Source organism: Aulonocara stuartgranti, assembly GCF_965226115.1.
Source record: "Aulonocara stuartgranti genome assembly, chromosome: 16".
Lineage (NCBI taxonomy): Eukaryota > Metazoa > Chordata > Actinopteri > Cichliformes > Cichlidae > Aulonocara > Aulonocara stuartgranti.
Window position 1 is genome coordinate 10,611,855 of NC_138952.1, and position 14,464 is coordinate 10,626,318.

Here is a 14,464-nt window from a genome sequence, read left to right on the forward strand (position 1 = left end):
TCACAATCATCAAAATGGTATTACAAACAATGCAGTCGTTTTTGAGTCCATCACTGATTGTTGCGGTAAATGCTCTCCAGCACCTAATTCGTTGTATTCCTGATTTGGATCCTTAGCTGGCCACCTACCACGGTACCTGGAATAGAGAGTCTAAAGCAAATATAAAAACATATTTTTTAAGTGCAAAAGTTTTCAGTGTAATGCCAGATGTTGTTTCTTTAAACATTTGTAGTTTTCATATGCAAATACAATCAGTTAATTGTTTTTTTTTCTTTGGTTATCATTGGAATGACTGCCCAAAACCATCTTCTTAAAACTGTAGTTGATGATTTGGACATTTCTCACTCTGTTACTCAGTTGACATCAAAGCAAACACTGAGTACAGAGACATCCAATAGATGGAGCTTTTTGGACAAAATGATAAAGCTGTCAGCCTTTTCTCTAAGGGAAGGCATCATGTATCCACATCTTACAGCTCTGCAAACTGCTTTCATTTCTCAATAAACAGACCAAAAAGAGCGATTTTCAACAGCCATTTTGAAGCATTTTCTGTCTCAACTGTACCTTGTATTTGAAAAAGAGAAAAAGCACTTTGTGTATGACTTGACCGTGATGCCCTACAAAAAGCCCCTGCTGATGTTGTTGCAAAATGAGACATTATTCATAGTGTCAAAAATAACTTGAAGGTCAGTGACATTTAATCCATTGTATCTCATTTTTAGGGCATCAGACACAAAGCAGGCCTGGGGTTTGGAGTGTAATTGACTCTGACAAACATCATGACAAATGTAATGCCATCTACTCCATGAATAGTTTTCATGTGCCAGATGTGTCTGCATGTTTTTTATTCACATTTGGTATTTAGTCATGGCGTGGACTGTGAGCCTTCATTCCCTCTGTGAGACAGTAAATAACCCCAGCATCCTCTGGGAGTGACTACATAAAACACTCTGTGGTTAGAAGGGCTCTGTGCCTGCCAGAGGCATAGCTAAACCGTGGATGCTTAACTTGTATCAAGTAAAAGCAATATTCTACATATATCTGTTTATCTAGCCGAAAAACACAACAATAAAAACAAATGTCTAAAGATCTGAAATGACAAAACAAGACATAAAGAGAGAAAATGGCAAAATTGGGAAATTCTTCTTTTTTTTTCAGTGTCTAAAGAGGAACATTGTTTTTATAACCAGCCAAACAGATTACAATTTTATTTTGATTATTTCTAGAATCTTATGTCAAAAATGATTCTTCTGTTGGTTTTCACATTTTATGTGAATCACAAGACCTCTTTAAGCTGATTAAGAAAATGCAGGGCATTTTTCTTTTCTTTTTTTTTTTAAGTCCCCTTATTTGCTCCTTTTGGTCTCTGGTGCTCTTTCAGACTTGACTTGGCACGTGTGTTTAGAGCGGTTGAATTCACTTTTAAATATGCCTTTTCTCTAGAGGTCCCAGCCCCTTGTGATGTGACCCGCATGACTAATTCCATTTAAAGGGGAATAACATGCATTAGGGCTCTCACTTTTCTGCCTTCCATTTGCATAATTTTGTTTGGCAACTTGGAAAAGGGCCATTAACAGCACTGAGACACGCACTGTAAAGGGTAGGGACGGAGGCAGATCGATACTCGATTTCAACGTCTTTAGCAGCATCGGGGTCCAGATCAGGATGCATTCACTAATTCAAATTCGTGCTGGAGTCTTGTGATGCTACTATTAGTTCCTGATAAGGAAACACCGTTGTACTGCCTCGCTTAATCTCTGACAGACACATTCGCTCGATCGATAGTCTTTTACTTTTTTGTTGCAAAGACAAGATTGATTGCCAGGGGTTAGCTCGTGCTCAATTCCACTGCTTGCACCGCTCATTATTGTTTCAATTAGGCATTCTCTAGAGACCTTATTCAGTGTGGCATGAAAATGCCGTGACCCTCTGCAATTCACATCAAACACCAGATGTTTGCCAGGAGAACCTCTGACACCAACTTTATTCAGGTTGAGAAGTGAAAGCACCATCCAAACAAGTGGATTAAGCAGGAGGTGGTCTGTCAGCGGGGAAGCATGGGGATGACCGGGGGAAGTTGCGACTCGCGCCAGTGAGGAGGAAATAATGACAATGTTACCTTCTCGTGAATTATTAAGTGCCCTGTTCTTATTTTAGCCCGACTCAAAATGCTGCATTTTCATCTGTGGGTCTGAGGCTGTGTGCAAGGGTATTTATTTTTTTTATTTATTTATTTTTTTGACAGCTGTATTACTGCTGATAAGCGAGACTGTGTGAGCTGATCAAGTAGTGAGACAAGCGTTCAGAGCAGTAGCAGCACAGCAGCAGCAGCGCTGTAGTCACTAGGAGCCGTGGCAGCAGAAGCAGCAGCAGCACTATCAGTCACAGCACAGGCAGCAGCGACAGCAGCAGCAACAAACTCTCTCCCGTCTTTTTCTTTTTGGAGTTGTTTCCTGCACAGACGACAAAAGGCGAGGAAGTGGGAGAGAAGTGATCCAGGGCTTATAGCTGTCATCAAAAACAAAACCAAAACGCAGACCTGGCTGCCCCCATGCCTATCGAATTTGTTTGCAAAATCAAATTTGCAGAGGAGGATGAGAAGCAGAAAAGCAAGCAGGATGGGGACAAGGAGAGCCTGATCGAGGAGAGCTGCACACCTCCGGCCAAGGACCTGGCCGGGTTTGCTAACTCCTGCTCCCTTCATGGGATTAACCATATCTTTGTCTCTGGTCGGCTGGGCATCCGGCAGACTCTCTGGGCTCTTGCCTTTTTGACTTCACTGGCACTCTTTCTGTACCAAGCAGCTAAGTGTGCCATCTCTTACCTGGAGCACCCTCACGTCACAGCTCTGAATGAAGAGGCGACCCCCGAGATGGTTTTCCCCGCTGTGACCATCTGCAACATAAACCGCTTTCGCTTCTCAGCGCTCACCGATGCTGACATCTACCACCTGGCTAACTTGACAGGTCTGCCCCCCAAAAACAGGGACGGGCACAAACCCACTGATTTAATGTATCCTGCTCCTGACATGCAGGACATTTTCAACAGGACAGGACATCAGTTAGAAGAGATGCTCATGAGCTGTAATTTTAGTGGACAGAACTGCTCAGCCGAGGACTTCACTGTGGTGAGTGTAAAAGTTTCCCAAAGTTTTGTGTTTTGCTCGCTCTTACAAAGTGACACCACTCAGTTGTGATTTATTGGCTTCAGAAAAAAGCTTTTATTGTTGTTGTTCCTGCAAAAGCAACCTTGTTAAACAAGTATTTGAAACATTAAAGGGGCCACAAGTGTGTAAGTGAACAATATCCTTGTTCACACAAAACTACCTGTAAGGATGAAAGCGGTAGGATCTCGTTAAGACGAGCGGTTTAAATTCTCTTTGTGTTTCTACTCATCTCTTGGGGCCATGTGGTTCCCACGGTACAGTTCTGCATGCAAGATTCATGTCTTTTGTTCAGTCATCGAGCTGTATCTCTTCTCACTAAGTTCTAAGCAGCAACAGTGTTTCTCTTCAGCCGTGCCTCCACTAGAATCTATTATGTCAAAGAACAAAGGCTGCTCCCAAAGAAGAAAAACAGAGAGCTGTTGTATGTGGTTGTGTACTTTTCCAAGGCAAACTGCGCTTTAGTGCTGCCTCCAACCCTACTAGCTGAGAGTGCATGGCAACAAAATTGCCATCAAAAATAGCCGAGTCTCTTCTTCCTCTCTTTTCCATCTCTCCCTGTCGCTTCCACTCTCTCTTCCTGACATTGCAGAGCAGCTCCCTGCCTCTCTCTCGCTCTCCCTCTCGCTGGGCTCTTGTACCTTTCAGGAGGGAAGGAAGGAGTAATGCTTCTTCAACGTTGTATTTCAATCTCGCTGCTGTTAAGATTAAATATTTAAAGACTGACATACATGATTTTTGCATTAGCCAGATTGACTAAAAGGAATGAAACAATTTCCATGAGAGGGAAAGTGTGTGTGTGTCTGTGTGTGAGAGAGAGAGAGAGATGGAAAGAGAGAGAGGATCAGGTGAAAGAGGGAGAGTTTGTGCCTGTGTTCTGTGCACTATTTATTAAAGGCACTGTCCTTGCAGGAGATGGATTTCCCCATCTCTCCTGCAGGAATAGGAATATGCAATTGCTTTAGTGATGATAAAGTGGGGATGTCAAGTCTTAATAGGGTATGTTGAACATTGATATGCTCACCTTTCTGAGACCTGAAGATTCTGTCTTATCACAGAGATGGCACTACATTATGTCTGATGTGCCAAATTACGCTGAAGAAATAATGACGTCTCTCTGCTTCTCATTTGATTTCTCCGACACTCTAGCACGGTATTTATTTTTTCTTTATTTTGTTGGCAAGGCAGCCTTTTACATATACACATAAAATTACCTGTGACATGAGCGTGGATTCCCCTCCAGAAAATGTTCTCAGTTGTTCTGTCGAGCAAAAGAAAATGTTGTGCTCCTCAGGGTACCCAAAAAGTTTTGCAGTATTCAGTCTGATGCAGCATCGCGACTCTAAAAGTTTGTAACGTGCTTCTGGCAGGTTTGACGGCAATATCCTCTGACACTTTGACACTCACTCCTCTCCGAGTACATTAATTAGCAGACAATTCTGACATCCAGGAAATGTCTGTTCCATGTCGATGAAACGTCCTGTAGCTCTCTTTGGACACTGGGTGACTTCATCACAGATTAGGATCCTGTTGGAAGTTCCCTAAGCTGCTGTTTCCTCTCTGTCAACTATGTGATCTGCATTTTCAGGGGCTGTCAGTTAGATTTGTTACAGACTACTTGCTGCCGCCACGCATGAAAAATCACTTACTCTGAGTCCTGGTGGGAATCTGCACTGGGAGTGCAAAGAGAGGAAGGACTGGGAGTTGTGGGATCAGACTGGTGGGCAGAACGCAAAACAGGACAATGCCAGTGAAGCTCATTTACATGCATGCGTGCCTCTGTTTTTATTTGTGCACGTGTATATTTCTAACTAGAAATTGCATGCAGCAAGAAGGCCATTATTACAGGTGATGTGCTATTAATCACATGCAAGCATGTTCAAAAAAACTAGAGTCCTGCACAAACTGGTCATTATTCTTCCTCGTATAGGGCCCTGCTTCAGGATCGAAATGTATTTTCTTTTGATTGATCATTCTGGGAGCTCCAGATGTTATATTTTGATAAAAGCTTCATGGATGCGGGACTCTTGGGAAAATTGTATGATGAAAAATAATTGTGACATTTTCTGACATTTGAGCTTTTCTGTAACCAGACCGTGTTCTGTGTAATAGACCTCCGGTTTCCAGTTTTCCTTTTATTTTTCTCTCAGAATCTTTATTATATCTTTTAGTTTTTTTATTTGAATTACTATAAAATCCCAAATCTAAATAGCCATGACTGAAACGGTTTCTGCAAAAACACTAAAATCTCAAAAATATATCAATATTTTTCTCTCTTTTTTTAAGTTTGTTTATTTCAGAAATCATGACTTGCCCTCTGTGCATTCACTGATGAAAGAGTCAAATAAATATGAGTCTCAAGGCCAGGAAAAAAAAAGGTCTGGCTTCTCTAATTCATGGCAGAAAAATACATAATCACGTAGCAGAGAAATTTGTTTTCCTCTTTCCAGCATCGTGGACCGGCGTGATTATTTGACGTAGGTAATAAGGCCATTCTTTATAATTAAAGATTACATTATTGACTTGGATTAATCACAGAAGATAAAGCTGATTCAACAAGCCATGAATAAATAGATTAATATTTTTCTTCCAGTCTAACTCTGAATAATTGTTCATCTATTGTGTGGTGCTGTCGCACAGATGAGCAGCGAGCCCTTTGGCTTTTTTTAAACAGAGCTCTGAATTGGTTTGCTCTGACTCTCAGCTGTGTTTGCTGCTGCATTATCAGATTTTGCTCTCAGCAAGGACAGATCCCTTCTGCATATATTCATGGAGATAACTAAACAGCTATAGGGTGGCATGCGAGGTGATCTATAAAAACCTGGGTTAACGGGGACAACACTGAAGAGCTCTCCGCCTGCAATTTGTCATTTCACTGACTGAAGCCTCCATTGTGTGTTTTATAGATAATTGAATGTGTAATGGTGTAAGCCACAGATGATTTTCACCCCCTTCCCCCGTCATATCCTTCATAGTAGAACAAAATCCGAAGCCGCATTAATGTAAATCAATATAATGTAGAAAATGGCACAAAAGAGACATAATTGGGAGTTGATCTCAATAACTGTACTGCTCCTGTGTGGGTCATGAGAGAAAGATGGGAGGCAATGAAAAATTATAGTGAGAGCGTAAATAGGGAAGCGAATTTAAGTCTCGATGGTAACAAGCTACAGAACTGGCATACACCTAGACTTAGAGTTTTATATGTAGCTGGCGTGGATTCACATAGAGCCGACTTTCAAAACAAGTTTTTACATTTTTCTGATATGCTGAAGCCGTGCACAGTCTCCACAATCTCCTACTTGGGCCTGATGTGTAAAATGTGTCTCCTGAGCCCTTGCATGAGTGTGACATTCCATGTTACAACAAGAAATACATCCCCGACCTTTGGCGTTGTCTTTGAGCCCCGCAAAAACTCAGTTACAGGATTTCATTCTCACTTATATATACGTGTGTGTGCATGTGTGTGTGTGTGTGTGTGTGTGTGTGTATGTGTTTGCGCTCGTGTGAAAATCTGTGTATATGTGCAGATAACTGTAGGAGTGACATCCGCTTCCCTAGAGGCTCCAAAGTGTAACAGCACATACACACACAGACACACACACACTCTTCTCCCCCAGCCTGCCGTCTTCCCTCCTGGTGGAGAGCGAGGAGTGTGGGAGCGTGAAAGTGACTGGCTATCTGGACTGGCTTCGTCTTCAACAGCCTGTCAATTAGCCATCTACAGTTCCACTGCTGTGGGAGTCCCTGCAGCCTAACATGCTGTCTGATATCGGATTCAACCCTAGAGGCCAGCGGTGAGCGTTATTACATCCTCCACCACCCATAAACAAACAACTCTTTTCTTGTCTTTTTTTATCATCTTTTACTCTTCTTGCAAAATGCAGGAGGGAAAAAAAAAACAAAAAACTGATCGCATATTTTTTCGAGGCTAAAGGGGGGACTGCTGCTTTTGCAACCCAATTCAGTGCCACTGCACTCCTTTCCCACCTTCTCCTCCTCTTCCTCCTCTTCCTCCTCCAGTGTATCAGAGGAAGATGAATTACAGTGCATTTGGTCTGTTGCTCCTCCTGATATGCATCACCACTGTCTAATCAGATTAAACCCACCTGTGACCAGCCAATGGATAACACCAATATGCAAACTGTTTATATTTGGGAAGATTTACCTTTTCCATCGCTCCCTGAGCTGGTTTTAAAACCTCTAACTGTGCCTCGGTTTAGAGCGCTCGGCGTGATGAGGAGAATCTGCGGCTCAGGGATGGCGGTGGCTTTTAACTCGACGATAAAGGCTTCCGATGTTGTGGTACAGCTAAACCCCCTTTCTCTAACCCCTGGGAGTCTTTTACTCACACAGACATTTGTCTCTTTCTGACAAGTCATAACACTGAGCTGTTGGTAGTGTTAATGTGGCTGCACACAACACACGCATGCACGTAGGCACCCACACACAAACATGTGTACCAAAGGGTGTATAGTGTAGATGGAATACTTCCCCACACAAACACACACAGGTCTCATCACAGATTGAGAGAGTTGGCTTGCAAGATTGATCATGACTCCTGACTGGGTGCCCCTCCCTCTCTAGAGGATCAATACATCCTTCAGTCAGATTGCTTCCCTGCCCTTCCTACTCCAAGCCTGGTGTGACTAATTATCTTGTGCTTGTGTTTTGGGCCCAGTCTCAGCTGCATTTGTTAATGCTGCCAGAGTTAGTGAAGAATCTGATCTTTGGAACAAGATATCTGTTTGTTTTAGCAAATATCCAACCCAAATCAATCAATATACACTGTCTACCTTTCCCCTAAAGGGCGCAGAAATTATCGAGCAATATAAGATGACTCACGACTAAAGCTGAGCTGAGATGAGGAGGAAAGAGCGTTTTGATAAAGCAATATAAAATTTACAGACATATCTGAAAGCCAAAATGCATATTTTTCATACAGCTATAGGACTCCCCCCCCCTACAAACGGGTCTTAAAACGGGTATCGCTCCTCAGGCTCCACCAGATTAAATGGAAGTCTTTTTCTTGAAAAATAAACCATGTGTTTACACGTTGTGCAGGTGATGGAGCATCTAAGCAAAAATCTTTTTCTGTCTACCCAATTTTCATATCGCAGATGTTCTCCATATTGGCAGGTGTGATATTTTCAAGTTGGGTATGTCCACATTACCAATTTAAAAAGTTTCTCTTGCAGCTCTTCTGCAATATGAACACGGTTTGCACCATCGATTTTTGAAAAAATGCCACAATTTGTGTAGTTTTTCCTCAGTACAGCACCACAGTGGTTTTAAATCAGTTACTCGAGATATGATTCAAATGCAGACTTTCGCTCTTGGGTTGATTTTGTGGTATGCTTTGGGTCTGTCAGATTAATTTTATAGCATTTGTCTGAACATGACAAGAGAGTGTGCTGCTTCTATCAGCAGTCAAATTCAAATTCAAATTCAAATTTTATTTGTCACGTACACAGTCATACACAGTACGATATGTAGTGAAATGCTTGGACAACTGCTCGTGACCTAAAGAAAACAAAACACTAGTCAATAAACACTAGTGGCCCAATTAAACTGGAAGCCATACATACCGATGCCATAACACAGCCTCTACCATGTTTGACAGTGAGGTATGCGTTAGACCATAACACTGCCTTTCCTTCTCCATACTTTTTTAATAAATTTCTTTTTTTTTTAAAATCGGCTAGAAGTTGATTCTGATTTCACCCGCTCAAAGAATTTTTCCCCTGAAATGTCCAGGCTGTTTTTAGATGTTTTCTGACATCATCTATTCTGGCCTTTGTGTTCTTCAGCGTAACCAGAGGTTTGCACCTTGTTGTAAACCTGCTGTATTTAAATCATGTAGACCTTGACACCTACCTCCTTAAGAGTGTCCTGGACTTGACTAGATATTGTAAAACGTTTTTTTTTTTTTTTTTTTTTTTTTAACCTTGGAAACAATTCTGTGATCATTCACTTTAGTTGCAGTATATGGTCCTTCAGGTTTGGTTTTTGCAGACCTGGTTAGTGCATTACTTGCTTTAAGAATTTACAGACTGCTGATCTGAGCAAGGTTTTTTATTTTTTTTATTTCAGTTTTTGTTAGTGCTGTCAGCGTTATTCTCGTTAAAATGACGTTAACGCCGTAACTGCATTAACGCGGCAAATTTCCATTAGCGAGTTAGCATGGATTGTCCAGTGCATGCACGGTGTCAACGTGTTAGCGTGGTTAGCTCATTAATGGATTAGCCCCGTGCGTTCGGTGCGAACTCGCTAACTGGGGTTTGCCCCGTTAATGCGGGTATGGCGTTAACGTCATTTTAACGAGATTAACGCTTACGGCACTAGTGTTTTGGTTTGTTTGTTTGGGGTTTTTTTTTTTTTTTTTTCCAGCCTAATAATGCTTCCTTTATTTGCATCAACATCGCTTTTTGGAGATCCAGCTACCAAAAGTTCAACACTTAAACTCCTGCTCTTTGTCTACTTATTTTGTCATGGAATAATGTGAGTACAGGCCTCACCAAAAATTTCCAATTACTTTAGAGCAGGGGTGCCCAATCCCGGTCCTCGAGAGCTACCGTCCTGCAGCTTTTAGATGCATCCTTGTTCCCACACACCTGAATCAAATGAATGGCTTGTTGTCAGGCCTTTGACAAACATGATGGCATGCTGAAGAGATCAAACCATTTGATTCAGCTGTGTTGGAGTAGGGATGCATCTAAAAGCTGCAGGACGGTAGCTCTCGAGGACCGGGATTGGGCACCCCTGCTTTAGAGACTCTGAAAATGTTGACTGTGTATAAAAGTAGCTCTAATTCCTAAACAGTTGATGCAATACTTTTGTTGAAACCCTCGAATTAAACCTGGGAGTCTGCACTTGAATTGCATCTTGATTGATTGTTGTAGTGTACAGAGGTAAAATTACAAACATTGTGTCACTGTCCAAATACCCATAGACTTACCCATACAGCTTAACCACAGCACTACCCTCAGTACTGCTGCTGCTGTTCCTCTGGGTTTTTTTTTTGTTTTTTTGTTTTTTTTTAAAGAACCCTCATTAAGTAGTGATTTTGGAAAAAGTTAATCAGTTATTTAAGTATGCATTTTCTTGAGTAAAGTTTAATGAAGTATTTTTGCACATGTGTCATAATAAGGCTTTTTAAAATACATTGCAGTAATGATGAATGGCATTCACTGTGAAGATAAGTATGATTATGAAAGTCTTTGGCCGAGACACTTTAAATCTACACTTGTCTTCCTAGCTGCCAATGTGAGCCTTTTATTTTGTCATGTTTCCTGGGCTCTGAATACATTAGTGGAAATTCCTCTGAAAAATTAACCAAGCTTGCTTTTAGGCCACCACATAATGGGTTGGTGCTTCTTCATCCCCCCAAGATTTAATTACTTTGAGAGAGATAGCACATGCAGGTAGACAAAACAAACAGAGACACCTTACAAAGTAATTCTGTTTTATACACTTGCATTATTTTAATCAGTAGAAAGTAACGTAGAGTTCTGAAAAAGAAAACATTGGTTTTATGAAAACTGCAATGCTACAGTGGTGGTAAAATAAACAACACAAAAGTGTCTTGGTTTTCTCTTTGTTCTTTTAAAGCCTCATCCTAAAACACTGGAAAAAAATGTCCCATAGGACTGATATTACTTGAGATCATGGGCTTGAGCTACCAAATTAAAGGTTTCAAAGAATTTATTTTTGTGGGATAATTTTAGTATGGACCAAAATTTGTATTTAACATAAGAGCATGCCTTCTGGCAGCCATTTGTGGATTGTAATTTAAACTGAAAGACTAACATAATATCTTTTAAATGCATCCCCACTCCCCCAGTAATGAGGTCTTAAAAGATTTTAGGAGGGGAAATACAAGACAGAAAACAGCTGTAGTGACTTTCTGTATAGTATACCATGGATGTCTAGCAGAATATATGAAATAATGCACACTGGTGCATTGGTTTAATGTTACCACTAAAGTGTAGATGGTATTTCAACCAGAAATGCAATTCAGTTTTTACTAAAAACTATTCAAAGTTTCCATTTCACTGTCAAATGATTGTGCATAGATATGGCAAACCTACTTTTTAATATAATTTAATAACTGTTTTACTATTTGAAGCCATCCTGACTTCAAAATGAAGTAAAACTGATGTATTTCCGAAATAAAACTTCATTGAAACAAGGGAGGAAAACTAAAAAGTAAATTAGATGAAATCTTTGAATACTAAATGAAAACTGCGGCTGTTTCTGAGGCTGTCGTTGCATTGCTACTTCTACTGTTAGGTGGTCTCGATGTGTGCAGTCCCATTCTGTCTGATATTTTAAATAGACAGAAGTGGAGAAATCGTGGCCAGCGTTACTTGGATAAAAATGTCAGTCGGCTACAATTCAGCCGATGGAAATCGCACGCAGCACAAATGTCATACCGAATATTTACCCCTGGCACAGTCTGAACATGAGGGCCTTGTCTATCCGCTTGGCTGGACACTTGGCCCTTATTCTGAATTATGTCTAATGTCACACACTTGGCTGTGCCCCTTGCTGCTTTTTAGAGTTTGCGTCCACATATGCAATGTTTTCTCAACAAGCATGCTTATTAATATCCTTTTGCTTTCTTTTTTTATTCTACACTCAGTTTCCCTCGTTACTGTTTCCTACAGTTAATGCAAACAAGGTTAGAAGTCTAGTACATAAACGCTAAGGTGTTATGACAGGTGTGATATTTTGTCAGAATCTGAGTTTGTTTTGTGCACCACCTGAGCAGCCCTTCCAGTATGATGATTTTTGGTATACCTTGTTGTTTCCTCTCAGGAGACACGAGCAATGATTAGTCAAACGGCTTCGGGGCCGGCTTTCCAGCAAAAGCACTAAATGCATTTTTTAACCTCGGTTAATATCGGTTCCTTACATTGTATATTGCTTAATAATGTACGCCCTGCCTATAGAACAGTATGCTCTGATAGAAAATGCTGAATTATTCAAGCTAATGCTTTCCTAATGCCAATAGCTCCTGGTGGCCATCTTTGAGACCATTTGCTGTGGAGGGACCTTTGTTAAGTCTTTATGCAGTTTTATAGGCTGCAGCTTGGAGGGAAAGATTAAAAAATTTCCACCAATATCACCTTTTCAAGAGCAACTGCACTGCTGTAGACACAGCTTAGACAGCTAGAACAGAGCCACTCGATTCATAATATCCAGAGATGAGAAGAATTCATCTGTACCCTGGTTGTCCAGTCGGCTACAGAGCCGAGTGGGAATCATCTGTCTGCAAATATGTTCTATGAAGTGAACCAGTGCACATTATGTATAAACAACACATTTAAACCAAATTTATTTCTGGATGAATATGATCAACTAAAACACCATAATTGCTGTTCAGATCCTCACAACCTCATCTTTTATGAACCAATCAGTCAACTTCTGTGCTCACAACCTTCGGATATAGCACTATACAACCATATTTGCTGAATATCATAATGGAAAAGCTGTTGGTTTTGCTGACAACTCACTGTTGACAGGTCTGCACTGTAGCCGGCTGAGCTGGCGTTACCTTCACACACTGACAGGAGAAGCTTTTTCACAGTTCCTGGAAGTCCTTATTCAAAACTTTTAAGAGGAGATGAAAGAAGGATATGTTTTTAAAAATTTAACTGAGATTTTCAACACAGTTCAGCTGTCACTTACACTTGGGAACTCAAGCTGGTTCCTAGCTGCTCAACCGTAATATATGTAAGGCCATGATCGATGTTGTTTACATTGTTTATGTATGCTGTAACAGAAAAGATACGGCTTTTATCACTTTGTTTTCTTTGCCTTTATCCAGTTGTTTATAATGCATGCACCAGCATACTGACAGAATGTTAATCAAACAACACCCAAGATTTCTATGGTTTTAAGCTAACTAGAGCAGTACAGTGTTTACATTTTCATTGGGTACATTTTGTGAAGATAGTTATGTGTCCTTATTTATATATAAAATTACAGTTACTGTTGCAGTGGTTGATGCCTGTTTTAAACATGGACAAAGTTTCAAATATTGAGGGCTGGTAGTCAAAAACCATTCTCTAAAAACACTTCTTTTATAGCTATTATCAGTTATATATGTGTATGAAATCAAAGCAAGGGGATGTCCTTAATATGATCAATTCAGACACCGGCTATTAACTTGTAATGACACTTAAATTACAATTAAATTGCAAGTTTCAATATAAAAACAAGGCATTGCCAATTTAATGTAAAAGAAATTGTGAATGCAAAGGGCAAAAATACAGTCATTCAAACATTTTCTCCACTTGTAGCACATGCTGCACATTAGTATGTACCTTGAGCATCCCCTTCTTTTTCCCTCAGTGCAGAAAAAGCAGCCGTCACCCAGCCAGGATTTCTTCTTAAACACAATACTTTCACGCCCCTGTTTTGGTAATATGACGACATCAAATCTTTCACCTGATGTTGGCAGCTTTATCATCTGGGTCTGTCCTCTGCTGACAAAACACTTGACCTTCAGGTGTGGTGAAATGTCATCTGATTTAGCACGGCCAGTTTGAATTGCCACCACTCGTTTTGTTATCCAAGCGTTGCTTTTTGGATTGCAAGTGTCAGAGCAAATGCATTACAGTGAAATAAGCCTGTTTAAAAAGGAGAGTCACGCCAATGGGGATTTCTAGTATCATTTCAACGTAGCATTTAAATAGCTGTTACTGTATATTTATGCATCTGCTTCTGTGTAATTTTAAAGAATGCGATGATGGATATTCAACTCACATTGTCTGGTAGCTTTGGTGATTTGTAAGTCAAGTAAATGTTGAAACAGCTCGACCTCTTTTTTTTTTTTTTTTTTTTTTTTTCCCCAGCACGACAGAGACACTAGATTTATGCACTACAAATCTTTGAAGTGGCGTTCAGGCGGAAACGCGTGATTTTATCCAAAATGACAGAGGGGGAAGCCATGATGCACTCAGGTCTTGAAACATTGAAGATGATATTGTGGATGGCGTGTTTTCTAAATATAAATGAAACATCGCTGCCTGTGCTCGTCCCTTTTTTCTTAATTTATGCTTCTCCTTCAGTTGGCACAGTAGTAGCTTTTTGTCCAGTATAATGTCTGTCAAGCTGCTTTTACCGATATTTTCACCTCGCCATCACCAAGTCACTCTTAGGCGTGTTTGCTTAAACAAGCATGTAACTGTCGTCATGTTATCCGATGGTGTTGTCAAGATTAATTCTGTTTTCTTAATGCATGCTAATGAGAAAGTTGTGTGCATTTGATTGTCAATAAAGTGAAATACGGCT

General features: G+C 40.5%; 1 protein-coding gene across 1 annotated transcript in view; it reads left to right on the forward strand.

Annotated features, from left to right (window-relative positions):
- The first annotated feature begins 2,363 nt into the window (after nt 1-2,363).
- Nucleotides 2,364-14,464, forward strand: part of asic4a (acid-sensing (proton-gated) ion channel family member 4a) — a 94,725-nt gene continuing 82,624 nt past the window's right edge. The window contains exon 1 of the mRNA XM_082508631.1: nt 2,364-3,127. Within this exon, the coding sequence (XP_082364757.1) occupies nt 2,552-3,127 (576 nt within the window). The 5' untranslated portion in view covers nt 2,364-2,551. The remainder of the gene's footprint in view (nt 3,128-14,464) is intronic.